This window comes from Gymnogyps californianus, unplaced genomic scaffold (assembly GCF_018139145.2).
Source record: "Gymnogyps californianus isolate 813 unplaced genomic scaffold, ASM1813914v2 HiC_scaffold_93, whole genome shotgun sequence".
Taxonomy (NCBI): Eukaryota; Metazoa; Chordata; class Aves; order Accipitriformes; family Cathartidae; genus Gymnogyps; species Gymnogyps californianus.
The window spans coordinates 165,575-188,212 of record NW_026114486.1 but is presented as its reverse complement, the minus strand read 5'-3'; the positions used below and the strand labels follow the sequence as shown (position 1 = coordinate 188,212).

The 22,638-nt window shown below is 59.1% G+C and overlaps 1 protein-coding gene and 1 long non-coding RNA gene across 2 annotated transcripts; both read left to right on the top strand.

Annotated features, from left to right (window-relative positions):
- The first annotated feature begins 8,673 nt into the window (after positions 1-8,673).
- On the top strand, positions 8,674-19,662 carry LOC127029280 (uncharacterized). The gene is made up of 20 exons (XM_050914849.1): positions 8,674-8,764; positions 10,338-10,453; positions 10,619-10,692; positions 10,911-11,036; positions 11,234-11,313; positions 11,629-11,749; positions 12,059-12,148; positions 12,986-13,090; positions 13,528-13,708; positions 14,329-14,426; positions 14,882-15,031; positions 15,259-15,413; positions 15,553-15,700; positions 16,074-16,211; positions 16,659-16,835; positions 17,503-17,658; positions 18,287-18,388; positions 18,791-18,893; positions 19,186-19,230; positions 19,496-19,662. Exons 2-20 carry the CDS (start codon positions 10,339-10,341, stop codon positions 19,660-19,662), a joined length of 2,331 nt encoding a protein of 776 aa, XP_050770806.1. The 5' UTR covers positions 8,674-8,764; position 10,338.
- A 1,199-nt stretch (positions 19,663-20,861) lies between these two features.
- LOC127029286 (uncharacterized) lies at positions 20,862-22,432 on the top strand. The gene is made up of 3 exons (XR_007768170.1): positions 20,862-21,227; positions 21,499-21,739; positions 22,374-22,432. It is a non-coding gene; the product is annotated as an uncharacterized LOC127029286 (long non-coding RNA).
- The last annotated feature ends 206 nt before the right edge of the window (positions 22,433-22,638 follow it).

Below are 22,638 nucleotides of genomic sequence, written 5' to 3'. Positions count from 1 at the left end.
TTGCAATTGTCCACAATCTCATGGACAATAAGGACGACCTTCCCGGTAAGACGGCAGAATAAACCCTGGCTGGCTGCACAGTCGGGGTGAAGCGGGGGTATCGCCTCCCTTTTCTAAAAGCAAACTGCCCCCTCTGCGGAGTAGGTCCAAAACCGGGGCCTTTCTGGGCGGCGACTGCAACATGCAGCCCTTGGGAGGCACCTGCGGAAGGGCCACTGGGTGAGCGCCTCCGTCCCTCTTGTGTGGTTTTCCAGGCGATAAGGTGCTGGAGCCTCTGACGTATGCGAAGGTGGCCATGGATGCCTCTGTGTCCCGGCAAAAAGTGGAGGGCTGCATCCTAGGCACCACGTCCCTCCTGTCTCACTGCCTGGGGAAGGGGGAGAACGTCGCCCTTGTCCTGAGGGACGTGGGGGTTCTCCTCATCGAAGGCAGGACAGTGCAAATGAGATTCTACTATGACTTCCTGGAGAGGATTACTGGGAAGAGGATCCTAGAAGGGGCTGCATTCAAGGTGAGCGGTTTGGTTTCCCCACCACTTGGGCACTCCCACAGCAGTTCCCCAGCACTGCTTGCATGCGGCCTGCCAGGACATGGCCAGCTGCTCAGGCCAGGCGAGAGCACGGTTCCACCAGCTCTTGCTGCCCTGAACTCCTCCACTATTGAGCGCCTTGGCCACGTTGAGGATGTCCTGCCATCTCCATGTTCTTCCATTGCAGTTTCCCCAGCTGCTGGACATGGTGGTGTCCCGCATGGTACCCATTGCTTCCCTGACTTTCACTGGCCGCGTCATCATCTTTCCCGAGTGAGTACGTTGGCGGCTGTAGCCTCTGGCTGATGCAGTGGCTCAGCTGAAGTTTGGTAGCCTTTTCTCCTTGTGACCATGGGTGTCCTGCTGCAGTGACTCTCGTTTGTGTCTGGCCTGTAGTCATTCCTGTGAGCAGAGCTGATGGGACAGACGGCGGATTTTAGGCACCATGTTCTTCTCATTGTGGCCCAAACTTCTTTTCTGGGTGACCCCATTTCCCAGGACAGTCCTTGGGGACGGGGCATAGTCGACTTGGGAAAACAACAGCCTTTACAACAGTGCCAAACTCCGCCTGTGAGCAGGTGATTGTGGCAAGTGGCAAGGGCTGGTGGTGCCGTGGCTCATGCTGGTGTCGTGTCTTTGTCTCCAGGTTTGAAGTGGAGTTTGTGCCCAAACCAGCGCCCAGGGACCCTCTGAAGGCCTTGAGAAATGTCCCTGGTGAGGAAAAGTGGAAGAAAAAAGAGAGTTTGCCACCTCTCAGGCAAGGCACGGAAGGTAAAGCCGCTCCCAGCTCGTTTCCATAGCGTGGGCACCCATCTTCTGTGATCTGATGGGAAAATCACTGGCGATGACTGTCAAAAGGCTGACTTGCGCCAAAGCTTCACGGCAGCTTGGCACAGGCTTTTCTCCTAACGACTCGTTGGCTTCACAAGAACCGAGGCCTGGGATGGGATGCGCCCAAGACGCCCATCCCTGGCTACAGCAGGAGGGTGGGGATCCAAGGGCCCGTCCTCACTCCGGGAAAGTGACTCTGCCACCTCACTGGCATTAGCCAGCTCTCCTTTCCAAAACCTGGCACTATGAACGTGTCCACAGAGGAGCCCGGCAAGCGCCAGTGTTGGGGAGGGTGCCAGGCCTCTGGAGATGGCGGCTGCGAGGGGAGCAGAACGACCCTCTCGGATGTTTTGGGAAGAGGCCTGAGCACCGCTGCGCGTCACCGGGGCCGCCAGCGTCACAGCGATGCTCTTCTGACAAGGTCTCTCCTTCCTCTTTCCAGTGGGATTTCCTGAACTGCCCTTGCCTGCCCATTCCAGCTTGAGTGATAAGGAATGTGAGCAGCTCTGGGATAATGAGGCGATGGAGAGAGGAACAACTCTCAGGTCAGGTGAGTCTGGAGGTTCAGGGCTGGCGTCTGCACGGGGTCCTTTTCTGACCCAGCAAGAGCCCATTCCCCAGCCCCAAACACTCGCTGTTCATCGCTGCCCGACTGGGGTGAAGGCAGCACCCGGAGGCGCGGGATGGGGCTGCCGGGAGCCCCCCATTTCACCGGGCTGCCTCCTCTCCAGCCCTTCAGGAGAGCCGCAGCGTGGCCTCCTGAGCTGTGCATGGGGACAGCCATGTGTCAGTGGAGCGTCCCAGCTCAGGGGGTTTCCTCTCCTGAGCTGAGCGCAGCCACTGGCTGAGCTGCTGGAGGCTGCGCAAAGAGGCACGTGGCTTGCGAAGGCAGGACGCAGCCCCAAACCCATCGCGTCCTCAGGCAGACTCCTCCCGTTGTGTCCTTCCAGACGGCTGCCAGCGATCCCAGGGGCCTCCTCTGGAAAAAAGCAGGCTGTGACCGGCCAACCCAAGGGCAAACCCGCGCTCAAAGGCCAACCATCAAAGCAGAGCCGAGCACAGGCAGCAAAACCTCAGAGGTGCAGGGGAGGAAGACAAGGAGAAAAGAAAGTTCCTGTCGGAAGCTCTGAGGCCAGGACGCCTGAGGAGCTCTCCTACAAGGTCTTCATTCCACAGTCACCACGACCTGAGGCAGCAGAATTACTAAAATCAAGGCCTGAGATGTTCTGGTCAGTGCTGAAAGAACCGCAGAAGACCATATTAGCAGGATACAGCGCTGAGCCCTCCCTTTTGGGGCCACCAACGTACGAGGGGTCCAGGTGTACGCAATGCCACACACTGAAGACCAGATCAATGGTCTCCAGGACGGAGTGGCCCTGGCCAGAGTGACCAGGGCTTGGAGTGCCCGGAGCAGAGGGAGCACCACCTGAGGTGGCAAAATAGGTACGTGATTTGAATCTGTGTCGTTCTTGGGTGCTATTTCTTTGTAGAAATGCAGAGTTAGAGGGACAGTGGGGACTCTTCAGAGAGCCCTTAGTTCTGATTGATGTCACGGCTAAGTTGCCACCTTGGGCTCTTCCATCACCAGGGGCGAGGTACTCGTTTTCCAATGGCGTCCTCTCTTCTGTAGCCTCAGGAAACACACAAGGCCATGTTATTTGGCCATGTTTGGAAGGCCTAACTAACCGCAAGGCTGTTCTGGGCCAGAGAGGGGACTGTTTCTTCCCAGCTCGTTGCTCCTTTACATCCCGGGGGGAAGAGAAAGGCTTTTTGGGTGGGTCTGGCACAGCTTGGGAGCAAACCGCTGCTGCTGGAGAGGCTGCCGAGAAGGGGTAAATAGAGGGAGAGAAACAGCTGCCCTCCCCTCAGTGTCCTGACCTGAAGCCCTCCAGGGGGTCTGAGTGTGGGCAAAGAGCTCCCCAGACCTGCAGTATTGTTTTAGAAGAATCTCTCTTCCTTTGCAGAAACCCATCTGTCTTCGGGACACAAGGAGCTCGGGAGAGAGATGAATAAAAACCCAAAGGAGAAGTTGCAAGAGAGTGTTGACTCTTCAATTGTTCGTAACGGTCCTTCACGGGAATGGCGCAGAAGGGTTTTACAGTTGGCCATGGCTCTGAGATCAGCCGAGCATGGTCCTGGAAGCGGGGCCATCTGAGGGACCTTCCCTCGGGACCTTTTCATCCAAAGGACCTTTTCCGTGGCCGCTATGGAAAGGAGCCTGCTTTCTGGGGCAAGAGAGGGCAACCGGGCACTTGGAGCAATGTTGTGAAGAACAGACTGTCCCTGGAGGGGAAAGGAGCGGATGGGAGTGCAGCTGGGGAGGCACGGAGGGCACCTACGTGCAGGGGCAGCGGAGGCCACCTGAGCTTTCACCCAGGGCCATGAGGGACCGGGGAAGGAAAGAGAGCAAGGCTGAGCCCAGCTCTGCTGGGCTGGACTTTCTGCTTCCACTTGGGGTAGAGCCAGGGCTCTTTACTGTCCTATTTATCTCCCAGATTATCCAGTTTATATCCAATTTGTACCTCTATGTATGAAATCCTCCGAGTAGGTGCCCCGTTTGGCTGTCCCGTGGGCCACCCACACTGACAGAAGGTCCGTCTCCAGTCCCAGCACTATGGCACTCATGTAGCCTCCTGTTTCCTGGCATCTTCCTCCTTGCCCAAATCCATCCTGTTCAACCCAGGAACCAAACCGTCCTTACGGGAAGCTTCTGCTTAGGACCCTCTCCAGCATCTGGGGGAAGGGGCCACCCTGATGCCGCCCTGGAAATTCAAGCCCTGACCTTGAGCGAAGGTTGTTCCTGAGGAGAACAGCGCGAGCGAGTGATGAGCGTCTGCAAAGCTGAATTTCACTTTGCAGGGGCGGATCTTTCTGCACCGGTTTGCAAGAGATCCGAGGATGCCAGGTTGGGAATTTGAATATCTTGTCGAAGTGCCAAAACTGAGAGATCTCCCCAGAATCTCAGGAGCTCAGTGTTGGGGTGAGACGGGTCTCACCACGGAGTCTGTAGCGTCACCCTGTCCAGCTGAGCTTGTCAAATCAGGACTCTCTATTGAGGGAAATTATAAAATCATGGAATAATTCTGGTGAGAGGGGGCACTGAGAGGTCTCCAGCCCAACCCCATGCTCAGAGCAGGTTGCTCAAGGGGACATGCCCAGTTGAGGTATGAAGACCACCAAAGTCTTGCCCCTCTAGCTACAAGATCTGCGCATACTTTGGGTAAAAAGCCCTCCCTTTTAAGGCCCAAATCATCATTTTTGAGTCCCAACCCTCATGTGTAGGGCACAAAGCCTCATTTCTTAGAGTCCAAAGCTGCATCTTAAAGGCACAAAAACCTACTGAAGGGCTCCAAAGCCTCAATTTAGAGCCTAAATCCTCATTTTCAGAGCCCAAAGCCTCATTTTAGTGTCCAAAGACTCATTTGTAAGATCCAACCCCACTTTTTTAAAGCCCAAACACTCATTTTCAAGATGCAAGCCTTATTTTTAGGGCCCAAGCCTCCTTTTGCGGGTCCAAAAAGTCATTTTTAAGGTCCAATCCCTCATTTTTAAGATGCAAACCCTCATTTATAAGTTCCAAACCCCACTTCAAAGGTTCAAAGACTCATTTTAAGGGCCCAAAGCATCATTGTTAATGAGCCAAGTCTGATTTTGAAGGTCCAAAGCCTCATTTTTAGGGCCCAAAGCCTCATTTTGGGGTCTAAACCCTCAGTTTAGCTCCCAAAGCCTTGTTTTCCCATAGCCTATTTTTTAGGATCCAGTCTGTGATTTTCAGGGCCCAAAGCCTCGTTTTCTTAGAATACAATAGCATAGGATAGAATAGAACAGACTATTTCAGTTGGAAGGGACCTACGATGATCATCTAGTGCAACTGCCTGACCAATTCAGGGCTCACGAAGTTAAAGCATGTTAATAAGGGCATTGTCCAAATGCCTCTTAAACGCTCACAGGCTTGAGGCATCGACTTTGTCCAAAGCCTCATTTTTAAGGTCCAAAGCCTCATTTTTACGGCTCAGAGAATCAGTTTCAGATCCAAATCTTCATTTTCAGAATCCAAAGCCTCATCTGTGGTGTTTTAACCCTCCTTTGTAGGGGCCAAAGCTTCATTTGTAGGGTCTTAACCCCCATTTGAGGGTACCAAGCCTCATTTTTAGCATCCAAAGCCTCAGTTTTAGTTTACAAACTCGAATTTTGAGAGTCAAAGCTCCCATTTACATGGCCCAACCCCTCATTCTTAGGATCCATAGCTGCATTTATAGGGTTGAAATCCTTATTATAGGACACAATTTTTATGCTCCAAAGGCTCAGTTGGAGTTTGCAAAGCCTCATTTTCAGGTCCAAAGCGTCGTTTTTAGGATCCAGCCAGGCATTCCGAGGGTCCAAGCCGCATCTTGAGAGTCCAAACCCTCCTTTGGAGGGTCCAAAGCCCGCTTTTAGAGCTCAAGCCTCAGTTTTAGGTCCCAAAGCCTCATTTTATGGTCCAAAGCTTTGATTCTAGGGTTGAAAGCCTCATTTTTGTGGTCCAAACCTCATTTTAGGGTCCAAACTCCTCACTTAGGGCTCAAAGCCTCATTTTCTTCATGTCCAAAGGCTCATTTTGAGCGCCCAAAGCCCCATTTTGAGGGCCCAGAGCCCTGTTTTTAAGGCCAAAATCCTCATTTTTAGGGTCCAAGCCTGTCTTTTAGTACCCAGAGCCTTTTTTAGGACCCCCAGTTTCATTCTGAGGGTCCAAGCCCTCATTGTTAGGGTTCAAAGCCTCATTTCTAAGTTACAGGGTTTAAGCTTTTCAGGTTCAAAGACTCAGTTTAAGGGCCCAGAGCGTCATTTTTAAGGCCCCAAGTTGGAGTTTGAAGCCTCATTTTAGGCTCCAGAGCCTCATTTTTAGGCTCCAGAGGCTCAGTTGGAGTTTGCAAAGCCTCATTTTCAAGATCCAAAGCATCATTTTTAGGATCCAGCCAGGCATTTTGAGGGTCCAAGCCGCATCTTGAGAGTCCAAACCCTCCTTTGGACTGTTTTTAGAAACTCCTGTGCCTCATTTGAAAGTCCAAAGGCTCCACTTCCGGGTCCACAACCTTGTTTCTTGTTTCGAAACTCCAGTTTTGAGGCTCCAGACCTGGTTTTGAGGGCCCAATGCCTCATTTTCAGAGTCCAAAGAATCATTTTTACAATCCAGCCCTTTATTTTTAGGGTCCCGAAGCCTCCTTTCAAGGGTCCAAATCCCCCTTTTTAAGGTCCCAACCCTCCTTTTACGCTGCCAAGCCCATTTTTAGAGCCCCAAGCCTCATTTCTAGGGCCCCAACCCTCATCTGGAGAGTCCAAAGCCTCATTTGGAGGGTCTCGGGTCTCATTTGGAGGGTCTAAAGACTCATTTTTTGTTTCCAGAGACCCATTTGGAGGGTCTGAGTGTGCATTTTTAGGGCCTAACCCCTCATTTTTATGCTCCACAGTTTTAGGGCGCAGAGCTTCGTTTTTCAGGTCCGAAGGACATTTTTGAGGATCCACACCTTAATTGGAAGGCCCAAAGCCTCCCGGAAGGGCTCAAAACCCCACTTGCAGGGTAAACCCCTCATTTCTTGCGTCCAAAGTCTCCGTTTTCAGGTCCAAACCTGATTACAGAGCCCAAATTCTCTTTTTCAGGGCCCACAGCCTCATTTTTAGGAGCCAACCCCTCATTTCATGGTCCAAATGCTCATTTTAAGGGCCCAGAGGCTCATTTTTAGGGCCCAAACCCACACTTTTAGGGCCCAGAGCCTCACTTTTAGGGATCAAAGCCTCATTTTGATGCTCCAAAGGCGCTGTTTCAGTTTGCAAAGTCTCCTTTGTAGAGTCCAAAGCCCCATTTTCACTGTCCAAAGCCCCATTTTGAGGGCCCAAAGCCTCCTTTTGAACGCCCATCCTCTCTGTTCCAGCTCTAAGGCTCCACTGGCGTGCCCAAAGCCCTATATTGGGGACCAAAGCGTCATTGCTTGGGGCCACAGAGCAACCAAGAGGGTCCCCTCCTTTGCAGGGTGCAAAGGGTCCTTTGGAGCATCTCGCCCACCCTTTTTAGTGCCCAGAGCCTCCTTTTCAGGGCCAAAATCCTCCTTTCTAGGCTCCCAACTTGGCTTTTAGTACCCATAGCCTTTTTGAGGGCCCCCAGTTTCCTGCCGAGGGTCCAAACCCTCCTTTTTCAGGCAGAAAGCCTCTTTTCAGGGTCCAAAGCTACATTGAGAGCCTCCTAAGCCTCATTTGTCCTTTCCAAAGTCTTAGTTTGGGCTTCCAAAGCCTCATTTTTGGCTCCAGAGCCTCATTTTTAGGGTCCAAGGGCTCAGTTGGAGGTTGCAAAGCTTCATTTTCAGGGTCCAAAGCGTCATTTTTAGGATCCAGCCAGGCATTTTGAGGGTCCAAGCTGCAGCTTGAGTGTCCAAACCCTCATTTTTATGCTCCAAACCCCTCTTTTAGGTCCAATGCCTCATTTTTAGGTCCCAAAGCCTCATTCTTAGAGTTCAAAGCTTTGATTCTGCAGTTGAAAGCCTCTTTTTTGGGTCCCATAGTCTCATTTTTAGGGTACAAACCCTCATTTATAAGTTCCAAACCCCCTTTTTAATGTCCAAAGCCTCATTTCAAGGGTGGAGAGCATCCTTTTTAAATCCCAAAGTCTGATTTTGAAGGTCCAAAGCCTTATTTATAGGGTTCAAAGCTGTCTTTTATTAACAATGGCCTTTTTTTAGGACATAGACTTTCATTTTTAGGGTCTAAACCCTCATTTTTATGGCAGAAAACCTCATTTTAGGCTCCAGAGCCTCATTTTGATGCTCCAAAGGCTCCGTTTCCGTTTACAAAGTCTCCTTTTTAGAGTCCAAAGCCACATTTTTAGTTGCCCAAGCCTCATTTTCAGGCTCCAGTGCAGCATTTTTAGGATCCAGCCATTCCTTTTGAGGGTCCAAGACGCATCCTGAGTGTCCAAACCCTCATTTTTATGCTCCAAACCCCTGTTTTAGGGCTCAAAGCTTCATTTTTAGGGTCCAAAGCTTTGATTCTGGAGTTAAAAGCTTCCTTTTGATGGTCCAGACCCTCCCTACTTGAAGGGTTCTTGTTGTCAGTTAAAAATGCTGAGGGACCAAAGTACTTGAAAACATGCCTTTCCCTAGAGTTTCCTTTAGTTAGGGGAACCTAAACAGCCAAGGAATCAATCGAATGTTGAACCTGCGTAAGCTAAAATGTTCTCAGAAAAAGTTATGGGGTCTGTTAAGAAGCAGGGTTTAGATCTAGTGAGAGAAGATTGTTTTGAAATGATTTTCTGTCCTGATCTTTTTCTCTGTAGGTGTAAGAATTTTTTGTACAATGTAAATACCAGGAGGAAAGCTTGAAAAAGAAATCCAAGGGAAGAGCGTGCAAAAATACTGGAAGCTACCTAGTTAGCAGGTAAACTGAAGGAAGAGGCTCCATTTTCTCCTAGTGCCATGGAGAGCACTGGGGTTTTTCAGAGGGCCTGGCGCTGGTGTGGTGTGGGTTTTTGTGGTTGTTTTTTGGAGGTTTGTTAGTCTTTTTGAGTGTAGTGTCAGAGGAGAGTCCAATTTGATACAGAGGAGAAGCAGCGTAGTCAGTCTATGACTCTGATGAGTAAGAATTCCAGCAAAGAAATGGTGATGGACTTGAAGGAGTGAACTCTGCGTGAGCTGGGGCTGAAGAGAATCCGAGTGAAAACTGTGCAAGAGCATTGAGATGTGGCTGAACCGGAAAAAGCTGAGCGGCAATTTTGCCTTCTCAAAAAAAAAATCACTTTAGGTCCCAGCTGTAGCGTTCCCTTACTGGGTGCCTTCGTTGCATCTCTTGCTTTGCGAGCAGGGTGTGCGCAATTTAACCAAAAAACCTGCTTTACACAAAAGGTGGCAAAGAGGAGCAAGGCACTATGGGAGGTGTTAGCATGCTCCCTGAAGGAGACCCTTCAGAGTCTTTGCTGGCCAGGCAGGCTTCAGGCAGGGGGTGAAGGGTCGGGGTCCCTGCTCCGTGCACTGGGCTGATCTGAAGTCTTGCTGAGTCGCTGTCTTCCAGCTCGCTGATTTTTTCCATTTGGATTTTTCCATCTTTTGATGGGATTTTCTCCTCTTGAAGGCTTGAGTTCCTAACTGTGCAGGTTACAACCGTCCAACCTCTCTCCGCATTTCCCCTTTCTCACCTTGCAAGGTTCGACTCTGGTCTTTCTCACAGCTTAGCAATTTCCCGGGAAGTCTGAGCCAGGGCTGCGCAGCTTTCCTGTGCCAGAGCTCGGCCTTGGATGACAGGCAGCCGGAGCCTCCGAGCAGGGGAGGTGAGAAGGGCAAGGCAGCCCTTTTTCAGATCCTTCTGCGTAGCAGTTGCGAGTTGGTCGTGTTCTACTGAAGGGGCTTTGCTGGTCTGTAGTTGAACCTACGCTGTGGGACTGAAGTAACCCGGCCTGTGTCAGCTGGATGAGGTTTTTCGAGAAACAAGCTGAGCGGATCCTTGCATATCCTCTCTGCTGCCCACCCTAGAAATCCCCAGCAATCTCTAAAGGCCCACACAAGGAGCAGCTTAGCTGCTGTTCGAATCAGTCGGCTAGGTGAACACGGGGCTCTGGGGCACACTGGAGGGCAACAGGGAGGTCCCCAGGGGACGTGAGGGCAAAGGGGAGCCTGGAGGCACGCGGAGAGCACCCAGGTGCCCAGGGCTGAGCCGGCCCCGTGCCCTCCCAGGGGCTGCCCTGCCCCTCCCTGCCTGGGCGGCGGGTCACAGTGGGGCCCTTTGTGACCTCCCTTTGTGACTCCCCACTGCGCTGCATGTGGTCAGCGCGGCTGCGGCCCCCAGCCCGCAGTGTCCGGCAGGACGGCGACGGGAAAGGGCAGGAGCGTGGGACTGGCGAGGAGCCCCTGAGCGCAGCCCGCGTCTTTCCCCGCCGCCCCCGGCAGCCCCGCGGCGCCAAGGCGTTTCGCCGAAGCTTCCCCCTTCCCCACCCCTACCCCTTTGCTCCGTCCCGCAGGATGGCGGAGCGACCCCCACGCCGCCCCAGGGTGGCCTGGGAGGCCAGGGCTCCCCAGGAGAGCAGCTCTCCCCTGAAGCCCTACGAAGTGTGCATGGTCCAGCCGCTGCAGACCGGTGAGTGAGTGGCCTTTTGCTGGGCCCCCTCAAGCCCAGGTGCCTCCAGGGAGACTGCGCCAGGGGGAGCGGGCACGGGGCCGGACGGAGGGCAGAGCTGCTGCTTCTGCTCTCTCCTGCCTTGGGGCCCTCTTGACAGCCCTCTCTGCTCTCCTCCTTGACTAGATGGCAGCTGGTTAGCTGTCTGTGAAAAGGAATCTGTGCGCTGCATCCAGGCTTTTCTCAAGAGCACAGAAAAGGTAACGGCAGTCATTTCCCTGGCAGCTGTGCCTGCGTCTCCTGTCGGCCCCCCCAGCTCTGCTGCCTGCTGCCAGGCTGCTGGAGGGCTGCCGGCTGGGCAGAGCGGCTCCCCCGCAGGTCTTCCACCAGGCACTGCACCCCCAGTGCTCTGGTCGTGCTGGCCATGTGTCTCCCCCTCTCACGCTCCCCCTTTGTCTCCCTGTCCCCCGGCTGCCAGGACGAGGCCCAGAAGATGCGTTTTCTCCAGAGCATCCGCACGCTGTGCAGAGCCACCAGGCACAAGGGCTTGTCGCAGGGCCTGGATGTCTTCTGCCCCAGAGATGAGCTGGCAGAGAATATCAGGGTGAGGGGACACCCGGCAGGTTTGGGGAAGGGGGCAAGGCCCCCAGGCACCGGCACACCGTGACGACAGCGCTGAAGCGGGGAGGGGCCGGGACCGGGGTGGGGGCGGACAGCTCGGCCAGCCCCGCCGACCAGTGCCACGTCTGCTGGCACTGGGTGCTGGCGGCTGACGGGTCCCACCCCGGTTGTGTTCTGCAGGCGCTGCTGCAAGAGGAGCCCAGGGATCACCTGCGCACGGCGGTGCGGCAGCAAGCCGTGCTTGCCATCGCTGCCTTGAGGTACCTGCCCAGCCCCTGCTTTGGCTGGCACCTCTCCACAGCCAGCGGCCCTGGGCCTGGCCGGGGGGCACCCCCTATCCGGGCAGAGTCAGACGGTGACGTCTGCAGGGCTTCTGCTCTCCCCTGCTCACGGCTTGTCCGGCGGGCAGGAGGCATCAGGAGTGTCCTCTGGCCCAGGCCAGGGTCGGGGAGGGAGGAGGTGCCTCCAGGCAGGGCTCCCCCCACAGCCTCCATCCTTCCCAGGGACCCCTTCCCCAGGGGCGCCTGGAGGCACCGCTCCCAGCCCCTGTGTCCAATAGGCCCCTCTCTCTGCAGCTCAGCGGAGGCGGTGCCGGAGGGCCAAACGATACCCCTCTTAGACGCCTGCTTCAGCAGTGTCTTCTGCCTTCCTCCAAAAGAGGACATGCAGGGCCTGGACACTTCCCTCTACCACAAGGTAAGCGCTGGGTGAGGAGCTCTGGGCTCCCCTGGGGCCCCCTGGTTGCCCTGTGCCGAGAGACGCCCGGACACGCAAGGCAGGGCAGGCTCTTGGCTTTGCTTTCCCACCCTCGTTCTTCGCCCCCTTCCCATGGGCCTGGCCGCATCCAGTGCCGCAGGCTGCGCTGCCCACAGCAGCTTGTCTGGCACGAGGTCTCTCCCGGGCACCGCCAGGCAGCGTGGGTCTCCTCCCCTTGCACGGGGAGTTCAGATCCGTCTCCTGCGGGTGAGAGGGAAAGACTGCCACCGCCCTTTGTCCTCCTTGCAGACCCTGCACGCCATGGACACCATGCTGCAGACGGTGGTACTCGACTCTCCCGCCTCCAGCCTCAGCAAGGAGCTGCAGAGTATCTTGCAGGTCTGGCACGGGCAAAGCCTGTGGTTCGCAGGAGCTGTTCTCCACGCTGGAGGACAGAGAGTGGCCACTCTGGAACGGACAGTCCCCCCCCAGTGCCATGCAGAGACCACACTGCAGGGAGGGTGCCAACCTCCCGTCGGGGAGCCGGGGGCTGCCCACCATGCTCTTTGGGAGCCCGGTGTCACCTGGCTGCAGTCCAAGTCCCTTTCCCCTCCGCAGAGTCCTCTCGTGTCTCGGCAAAGCCTTGCCCGTGGCGCTGCTGGGACAGCTCTGCCCCCGCCAAGATCTCCTTGCACCAAAGCAGTGGGAGGCATTTGAGCCCTTTGATTTAGGCAGCGCTGCGGTGGCAGCTGGTGCCTGCTGTCCCCCTGCCTCGCAGTCCCTCGTGCTTTCCTCCCCAGAGCTGAATGGGGCAGAGACCCACTGGGACCTGCCTGTCCTGCATGGGGAGTCCGGCCCTGAAGCTCTGTTCTCCCGCCCTCCCAGGGGGCCATATCCCCATCCCCCATTGCAGACCCCCAGGGAGGCTCCTGCCTGCAAGCCCTGCCTCCCCAGAGAGGGGACACGGGGCTGTGTTCTGGGGGAGGGCACGGGAAGGAGCAGAGGCAGCACTGGGGGTGGCATCTGCCCGCCTGCCTGGCCACCCGGTTGGCCTGGGAGATTTGGGCCAGGCCTGCGGGGGACGCTCGGGTCAGGAACCCCACAACAGGCTTTGCCCAAGCTCAGAGGAAGCCTGGAAACAAAAATGGAATGAGTCCAGCCCGGAGTTCAGCAGTGCTGCTTCTGCTGGCACGGGCGTCTGCTCCCAGGGCACACCAGCAGCTTCTCTCCTCCCAGATGCTGCTGACCTTCACCAAGTCCCCGAGCGCGGCGGTGCGTGAGAGGGCCGTGGGGAGGATTGGGATGCTGAGCTATTTGCTGGCCAGCTATTCCTCACTGGAGGTAAGGAGCCAGGCCCCCTCCAGCCAGGCCGTCTCCCCTTCCCTGCACACCGGAGCAGCCTGCAGCTCAGGGGTGCCTGCGAGGCAAGCTGGGGCACAGGTCAGGGCACTCAGCAAGGCTCTGCCCCTGCAGCAGGGGTCTTGGTCCCTCCTTTCCCCACGGTCTTCTCTCCCCAGTCCCCTCTCTGCCGGGAGCCAGCTCTGCCCCCAGTCCTGCGCAGGACAGGACTGCCCCAGGAGCACGGCGGGAGCCCAGGCCTGGCAGCTCTCCCTGCGCAGGGATGCGGCCCGGCTCTAGCTGCTTTGGGAGCCGGGGCCGGCAGGGCCCTGCAAAGCTCTGACTCACCGGCCGTCCAGCCCAGGCAGACTCTTGGCTTCATGCCTTTGGCCCAGGCTGCTGCTCCTCAGCCCTTCTGATGTTGCGCCTCCCTCGCCCAGGCCTGGTGCCCCTTTGGAAGAGAGGACGACAGCCCTGCCTGCCACGGCGGCATCCATATCCCCATCCTGGGAGAGCTGCTGGGACGTCTCATCCTTCTCAGCTTTTGCAAGGACAAAGAGACCAGCCGTGCGGCTTTGCATGCTCTTCACCACCTCTTCAGATTCCTCCAGCAGCAAAGATGTAAGAGGAGCCGTGGTGGCCTGTGTCCCTCCACACGCACGCATCTCTTGACACGTCTGCTTGTTTTCGTGAGCATTGCGATGGACCGGTCTTGTGGAGCCTTGGTGGAGGCTGTCCATGGAAGTCGGCCAGCTTCCCTCACCTCCTTTGCCCTTCACAGCTGCTTTCTGTAGGATCCCAACTCTGTCATTTTGCTGCAGAAGCTGAAGGCTCACCTGAAGTCCAGGATCTGTCCTCTGCTGCTCTCCTTCCTCACGCCTCTCAGGATCTCAAAGCTGGCTGTTTCGTAGGCCCCGCAGCCCCAGCTACCGTTGATGACCACGTCCCAAAAGCACTTCTTCCCTAGCAGTGAAGAGCAGATCCAGCCGGGCATCATGCCCGCTGGGCCCTCCAGTGCCTGTAGCAAGAAGCTGTCCCTTCTCCTAATCCTTCTCCGTCATTCCTGAGGAATGTTCCCATCTTGTTGCCATCGCCCGTCACCCTTTGCTTTACACCCCTGCCCACCACCTCCTCCCCTGACCGTGGGTGGTAACCTCCCTCCTCCGCCGTTCCCAGTCCAAAGCTCGCTCTGGCAAAGATGCTGTGTCCTGACGACTCTTCAGTGTTTCTCCCCTCTTTAGGCAGTGCGTGGCCAGAGGATAATCTACAGCACCAAAGGGTCTGGGGAGCTGCCAGCATCTCCTGTCATTCCTTGCCCAGCACCAGCGCCACGACCAGGGTAATGAGCTCCCCCCTTGCTGGGCCTCTTGTCCCTGGCATCGGCAGGGGAATTGTGTCAGCAAAGGGACCCAGAGGCAGCGGGGCTGGCATGGCCTCAGTGTCCCTGGGGAGAGGGTTCCTGCTGTCCCCAAGCAGGGACTATGCGAGGGCGGCACTCCAGTGTCCCAGCAGCAGCTCCAGCCCTCCTGGCCACCAGCAAGCCCTGGTTCTCTGTAGGGCCAGCACACTGTGCCCATGATCCCAGCCCTCCTCCCTCACCCCGAGGGCCCTTTCTTCTCATCCTGCCGCGCGCAGTGACTGCAGCCCCTGCTGCCAGCTTTCCTGCGGGCACTGCTGGCAGCGCTGCTGGCCATCTCTCGCCAAAGCTGCTCACGTGGCTCAGCTAAGCATCACCACCAGGGCATTCGGTGTGATTATGTCTTCCCTCCCTTCCTTCCTTCCTTCCTCCCACAGGTGTTTGGCAAATACCTCCAGTCTTTGGAGAGGACAGACATCATCCTCACGGCCATTGAGGCCATGACAGATGCCAGCATTTCTGACAAGGAGGGGGCCAGCAGCATGCTGGACGAGGCCATGAAAGACCCGAACTCCTGGCTGACGGATGTAAGCGGCCTGTGGCTGGATTGTCCTGCCCATGAGCCCTTTCAGGGGTTGTTCTTCCTTCCTTCCCTCCCTCCCATCCTCCCTTCCTCCCTCCCTCCCCCTTCCATCCCTCCCTCCCAAGCTGAAGCCAGCAGAGAGGGATGGGAAGGGCAGTGGTTCCAGTGGCAGCAGCTGGGGAAATGGCTGCGCTCCAGTGGCAGCACCATCCTCACCTGTGTCCCCTCCAGGTGCCAAAGATCATGAGTGGCATCCACGGAAGCCTGGAGCACATCCGTGTGGCGCCAGCCCGGCACAGCGTGGACTCCCTGCTTCTCCTGCTGACCAACCGGTGCCCCAGGGAAGTGGTCAAGAGCCTGCTGAAGTGCTCTCCACCAGTTGACAGGTACCGGCCCCGACAGCCCTGAGGGCTCTTTCCTGGCGGGCAGGGCCAGGGCTGCAGGACAGCCTGGGTGCGCGGGGCTGGCCCGGTCCCGGGGCGGTGGCCGAGGCAGCCCTGCTGACAGAGCGCTCTGGGTCTGCAGCGCTGCCCTGGCCATGTGGGAGGTGATGTTCTCCCGGCTCCAGCCTTTGGAGAAGGTCTTGAGGGAGCTGCGCATCGAACTGCGGAACCAGCGGATGCGCAGGCTGTTCAGCACCGTCCTAGAGGACACCTGCATCCTCCAGCTGACTGTGAGTGACCAGAGCAGGCCTTGCTCACCTGCAGGGCTGTGTGTGCCTCTCCAGGAAAACAGGCACAGCTCTCTCCCCTCCCATCTGCCCCCAAACGCTGCTCAAGCGCTCCTCAGAGGCGTGAGAACAAGAGGCTGACGATGGTCAGGGGACAGGAGGGGGCAACAAAGACGCCGTGCGGTGTGCGACGAGGCACAGGGCGGGGGGGGCCAAGCGGCCCTCCACAGGCAGAGCTGCCCCCAGGACGGGCTTTCTGGCCCCGGTGCCCTTGCCCTGAGCTGCCAGTAGGAACCAGGGGCCGCACAGTGTGGGGAGCCCTGCAGGAGCCCTGCAGGCTCTGCCAGTCTCTCTCTCACTGCCGTCTTTGTTTCAGCTGCTGGCCGCCAGCGACGTTCGAGCAAAGGAGTTTGCTGCCACGTACAATCTCTGGAGGTCTCTGAGGCATCAGAGCCTGGAGATGCTCTCGCTGGTGCTCCAAGGCCTCGTCACGCTGTCGCAGAGACCTGAGACGGTGAGTGGGGCATAGTCAGGTGGAGCCACCTTGGCAGCCTGGGGGCTGGCCCAGGGGGTGACACGGTGGCTCGGCCTTGGCTGGGAGCCAGGAGGTGGGGGCCGGCTCCAAACACCTGCCCTGCCATGGAGTGGCCTGCTGGCTTCCTGGGGAGCTCTCCAGACACAGAGGGTTACCAAGCCACGTGCGCTTCGGGCCGGTCGGAAAAGGGGGTGGCTGAGCAGGGGACACGGAGTCTTTGCTCTCCTACCCTCCCTTTCCTCCCCTCGCTCTCCCCGCATGCCCACCCGTGCGCCCGTGGCCACCGCCGGCCAGGAGGCGGCTGCAGCAATTCCCGTGCCCGCTGCCAGGGAAGCCGGACGGGAGGCTGGTGCTCGGTGAGCAGAGCGTTTTTGCCAGGGTGGTCTTTCAGCGCTTCACAAAAAGGAAATGGTGTGTTTCCTCCAGGCAAGAAAAATGCGGGTCCTGCTGGAAGATATCGTGGAGACCCTGGAGTCTGGCAACGAAGATATCCAGATGAAGGCCCTGCTTGTCTTCAGAAACATGCTGGGTCATATGAGGAGGCAGGAGGCCAGCCCCATCGCTCTGCAGCTGGCGGAGAAGCTCCTGCCACTCTTCAACCACGTAAGGCTGCTGCAGGAGCCTGAGCCACGGCGATGGGCACGCTGCAAGGAAAGCTGCCCGTCAGCGCAGGCCTGCCGTCAGCACTCGGGCAGGGCTGCTCCCCTCCTCACTCCCCTGGGCTCTGCAGCCCAGCACGGCTTCTCCCTGACAGCTTGGTGCCTCCGGGCGACCTGAGACCCTGTGCTGGGTCCCAGCGCGGCCCCTGTGCAAAGCACCAGCAGGCCGAGAGCTGTTCTCAGAGCCCCGAGGCCTCCCCCAGCTGCGCTGCCAGGCGGGACCAGACGTTCTCCCCAGGCGCCGTAGCGGGGGGCTGAGGCTGAGCCGGCAGCGTGTGCCCCGGAGGCATTGACGAGGGCCAGCCAGGCTGGTCTCCTCCTCAGCCCGTCCCTGGGGAGCTCCGCGCTGGCGTGGCTGGTGCGGCTGGTGGTGAATGCTGGGTGGCTGGGGGAGCACTCGGAGGCGTCGGCACCACCTGGTGGAAACCTCTTGTGTGGCCTTTCACAGGCCCGGGGCCATTCAGCCACCGCTGCAGATGTGGTCCCCACAGCTCCCCTGTTCAGGACCCGCCTCCGGAGCATCTCCCGTCACGTCAGGCACGCTAACGCCCTTGCTCACCGTGGGCAGGGAGCGGCTGTTGCTGAAGTCCTCCTGTCCTCCTCCCCAGCAGGAGTCCAGCCAGCTGCGAGAGTTCTCCCTCCGCCTCTTCAGAGAGGTGATGCAGAAGGTGGCGTGGAGACACAAGAGACAAATGAGGAAGAACGTGCGGCAGGGCCTGCTCCCGCTCTTCTTTCGCATGAGTGACCAGAGCCAGAGTGTGGCCAAGGTACAGATTCAGACCTGAGCAGTGATGCGAGGCAGGGTGTGCTGACACCACAGGGCTGGTCTGGGCATCAGGGGCCAGGGCTGCTGACAGGCAGAGCCTAGGAATATGTGCCACCTCAGGGTCCCGCCGCTCGAGTCACTGAGGACAGGGCAGAGCTCCCCTCCTGCCCTGCACCGGTCCCACCACCGCCCTCCAGCCTCCCGCCGTGCCTCCTGCTGCAGAGGTGGATGGGGAGCTGGGGTGCCCTCCCAGCCCCGCTCCCCCCATGCAGCCATCCTCTGGGCTGGGTCCCGGCAGAACCAGCGCGAGCAGGGGCAGCGAAGCTGGCACGGCCATTTCCCAGGCCTGCCCTACCTGGTCCAGCAGGGCTCAGCAGCAGCCCGTGGCCACCGAAGACGCGAGTCCCTCCAGGCTTCCCAGCTGTCCCCGCAGGTGTCGGAGGCCAGGGCTTTGAGCCTCAATCCCTGTCCCCCAGGGCTGTGCCCAAGAGAGCCCCAGATGTCTGGGCCAGGCCATGTCCCAGCTTCCTGAGGGCGGGATCACCCCAGGAACAAAGCCAGGAGGAGGGGGATGCCAGGTCTCCTTGCCCAGGCCGTGGTGCCATCTCCCAGCTTCTGCTGCTCTGCAGGCCTCCGGGGAAGCCCTCCTTGCTGCAGCAGAGCTCCTCAAGTGGAAACAGCTCCGACACCTGCTGCAGACACAGCAGACGTGGAGGATCGGAGAGTGCTTGGTGAGGACAACCCCCAAGCCCCAGGGCCCGGGCTGGACGAGGGCTGCCCCACGTGCCCGTGGGGAGGGCTGTCCAGCTGTGCCTCCCCTGCCCTGCTCCAGCCCGGAGCCCGGAGCCCGGAGCCCGGAGCTGCATCCTCCTTCCCTGCCCTCACGCACGGAGCCCCCAAGGGCTCTTCTCCAGGCCCCTCTCCCTCCCCGCACCCAGCGGGAGGGAGAGGTCTCAGCACCCCTGGCTCCCCTCTGCCTGTGGCTCTCTCTGAACCTCAGCCCCACGGGGCTCCTGGCTGGGAGATGGGAATGGCCTGGGCGGGGAAGGGGTACGCGGGGTGCTGCGAGGAGGGCCTGCTCCGGCCACCTGCGGAGGGGCTGTGACATGCCCATCCCCTTGTGCTCTCTCCAGGTGGTGCAGGACAGGAGCAGGGCTGAAGAATACTGTCATCAGAGCCTGCCATACCTGAAGGACGCTCAGGCCACCGTGCGAGAGGCGGCCGTGAGGTTCATCGGTGAGCCACAGCCCCCGGGGTCCCTCTTTTGGCAGCCTGGCCCCAGTCCCTGCCACTGCACTGTCAGCAAGGAGCAGCCCCGTGCAGGGCCTTGGCCTCCCTCTCCCACCTCTGCCCACGCAGGTGGGCTTGGCGGCCGCCTTGCTCAGTCCCACCCCCCTCGGGTACTGGTCTTCCCTGGGCTCAGCCCTGATGAGGGGGAGGAGGGCGGGCAGCCGAGCCGGCAGGGCCGGGCGCTGCGCTGCTGGGAGCGTGCTGGGGAGGGGGAAGTCTGACGAAGCTCTGTGCCTAGGGCTTGCCGCGCGGCCCCTGAGGGACCAAAGCCCGGAGAAGCTGTGTAAGTCTGCGGTGAGTAGGGGCAGTGCTGTGTGGGGGCTGGGGCAGGAACAGATCTGGGGCGGTGCGGCCATGCCTTGCCCTCCTCCAGGGAAACGCTTCAGGGGCAGGGGAACATGTCAGGGGCATTTGGGGCATTCCCGTGCAGCAGCTCTCTCCTGGCCAGGGAAAGAGGCGAGTGGGGCTGGCCTGATCTGGAGGGGATGCCTGGGGGGTCTCTGCAGACACGGGGGGTTTCATCTCTGCTCCGTTTCTTTCTGTCGCAGCCCTCAAGGCCTTGGAGAAAGACGTCGAGCCCTCGGTCTGTTCGCTGGCATCTCAGACCATGCTGATCCTGAGTTCCTCTCAGGAAGCGGCCGGCATCAGGAAGCGGCCGGCATCCGGATCGACCAGGGCTCTGTGCTGCTGGCCCTGCAAAGCCAGGGAGAGGTGAAGCTCTCCTTGGGAAAATGGAAAATTAAAGCTGCATCAGCCAAGCCAGTGCCGTGGCGTCCTTCACGCGGGGAGCGCCCTGAGCATGCGGAGCAGGCAGCGTCGTTCCTGCCCTCTGCCGCTGCCTGCAGGACAGCTGATCCCTCAGCACACCCTGGCCGCAGTCGTGTTTGACAAGTTTACCCCTCGGCCAGGCTTTCCCCCCAAAGTAGCTGTGTTTGATCACAACCTGTCAACTGTGGCAGGCTTTTCTTTAGGGGGGCAGAGGGCAAAGGGGAAATGGCAGCCCCCAAAGGAAGCAGGGTTGCCCAGAGAGCTGCCCGATGCCCTCCCTTTCCAGCAGCCCCTGGCAGCACAGCACACGCTGACCTGGGGTGTCCTTCCAACTGAGCCCCAGCTGCCCCACTGGACCACAAAAACCCGGAGGGGAGGAGGAGGGAAGCTTTAGGCGACCAGCCCCCTCCTGAGACAGCCCAGGGCACGAAAAGGCACCCGCGCTCTGCCAAGCTGGCGAGTCTTCATGCGTCCCGGTGATGAGAGGTGGCAACCTCCTGCGTGCTCTGGGCTGGCACAGCCTTGCCCGTGAGCCGGGGGAAGTTTCCCTGTCCCCGAGCCCAGAGTCCTACCCTGTACGTGGCACCCTGGGGCAAAGGGTAGAGGAACCGAGAGGTTCCCCTCCTTTGCAGGGTCCAAAGCGTCATTTGGAGCATCTCGCCCATCCTTTTCAGTGCCCAAAGCCTCAGGTTTAGGGCCGAAATCCTCATTTTTAGGGTCCAAACCCGTCTTTTATGACCCATAGCCTGTTTTAGGGCGCACAGTTCCATGTTGAGGGTCTAAAGCGTAAAGGCGGAGCTAGTTGCCCGGCAACGTCTGCCCAGTAGTCTGTGGGGAGTCAGTGGACCCAGGGCAGCCAATCGCATTTGAGGAGGTGGGGCCTAGGCACACGATTGATATGGAAGCAACCAATCAGGCTTTGAGTCCTGCAGGACAGGTGGCAGGAGTCAAAAAAGCTGGGCATCATGTGAGGGCGGGGCATGCCGGCTCCACCAACCACAGCTGGCAGGAGAGCAGCATGTGGGTGACTGATAAACTAACTGACCCATTATTTGATGGGAGGAGGAAGGGAGAAATCCCAGGCAGCCAGTGAGAGAAAACATCACCTCAGGGAAGGGCAGGCCCCAAACCAGGCCAGAGTGACAGCCTAGGGGACCAATCCGAGGCAGCATCACCTCAGGGGAGGACTCTGAGAGCCCTCCCCACCTATGCCAGTGAAGACCGATGTGAGAAGGCGGTGGGCTCTGCCGGCAGCCAGGCCAGGCTTCGACATGGCGCACGTGGGGCCTGCCCCAGGCCGAGCAGCCCCCGGCCCAGGGCCTCTCTTCCCCCCTTCCACACCTCCCCCCTCTCTCCCCTCCGCCATGTTCTGGAACCCCCATCTCCATGGGAGCCACCGCCTCACAGAGAGTCAGTATCCCATGGCCGGGCCACTAGACAGCAGCCATGGACCACCAGGCTTCTCACCACCATCACCACTGGCATCCGACTGGCGGTGACGAGGATGTGACGGTGAGGCCGCTGGGATGGCGGTGGGGTGGACGAGGATGGGTGGGGGGTGATGCTTGCCGTGGGTCTGCCTGTCATCACCTCCAGGCGGTGTGCGACAGCGAGGCCGCCTGGTGCCACCTCTGCACCCCTCTCCCCCCCGCCACTGCCAGCGCCCGGCCCTGCAAGAAGGCCACCATCCTCAACTGGGAGTCCCCGCCATTGCCAAGGGAGGAGGGGGTGGTGGCACTTTGTCCCCCAGCCGGTGACAATGTCCCTGCTTCCCCCCCTGCAGACACCAAGGGGCTGTACCTGCAGAGCCTGGGCCGCTGCCGGCAGTGAGCGCTGATGGCCTCCATCCTGTCTCCCCCCTCTCACGGCTACCGCAAGCTGGTGACTGCCCAGCAGCACCTCTTCCTCCTGGATTACAGCAGGACCCTAGCACATCTTCCGCATCAGCTTCCCTGCCTCCATCTGCTTCCGACAGGTGGTCGTCACCAGCCCGGAGGTGATGTGGATCCTTCTGCTGCTCAGAGGTTTGCGGGGGGACACTGAGGGGATGGGGAGAGCACCTTGAGGTGGGGGTGACACTGGAGGGGACACACACACTCCAAACTCAGCCCTCTGACCCCCCCATTTTTGAAGGCAGAGGGGAGGCAGGTGTACAACCTGCGACTGACCCTATGCCTGACCTGGGTGTCATCCCTGTAGGTGCCATGTCCCCGTCGCTGTCCCCACAGGTGTCCTGTCCCCACCAGTGTCCCCATCCCTGTCTCTGTCCCTGCAGGTGTCTTGTGCCCCTCCCTGTCCCCACAGTGGCCCTGTGCCCATCCCTGTCCCCATGGTCACCCCCACGGGTGCCCTGCCCCCACAGTGGCCCTGTGCCCACTGGGGCCCTGTCCTCATCCTGTCCCAACCTCTGTCCCTTCCTGTCCCCGTCATCTGGTGCGGCCTCAAGCACTCGCGGGTGCTGATGCGGGACAGGACCCTGCTGGGCTGCAGCTGCGGGGTCGGTGGCTGCCTGCTGGGCTGGCCCCGTGGCAGCGTCACCTTCATCCGCCTCTCGTCGCGGTGAGGCTGGGGGACACCGGAGACCCCCACGGGGACCCCGCTGGGGGCTGGGGAGGGGCACCCAGGCACCCCCTCACCCCTCTGCCCCCTCTCTCCCAGGTCCCCCACTGGGTCAGCGGCCTCAGCACCTCCTGCCGTTGCCTCTTCCTCCGCTGCGGCCACGACGTCGAGGGGCCGCAGCTCTGCCGGCGGGCATGGCGGGGGTAGGAGCAGCAGTGATGGAGGCGGCGCTGGAGGATGCGCCAGAAGTTGATGAAGTAAAGGCGGGGCTGTTCCACTGGGCCGTGAGGCAGCGTTAGAGGAGTCGTACCGGCACGGAGCTACTGCGACCCCCTCAGCCCTCCCCCAGAACAGATGGTCGTCA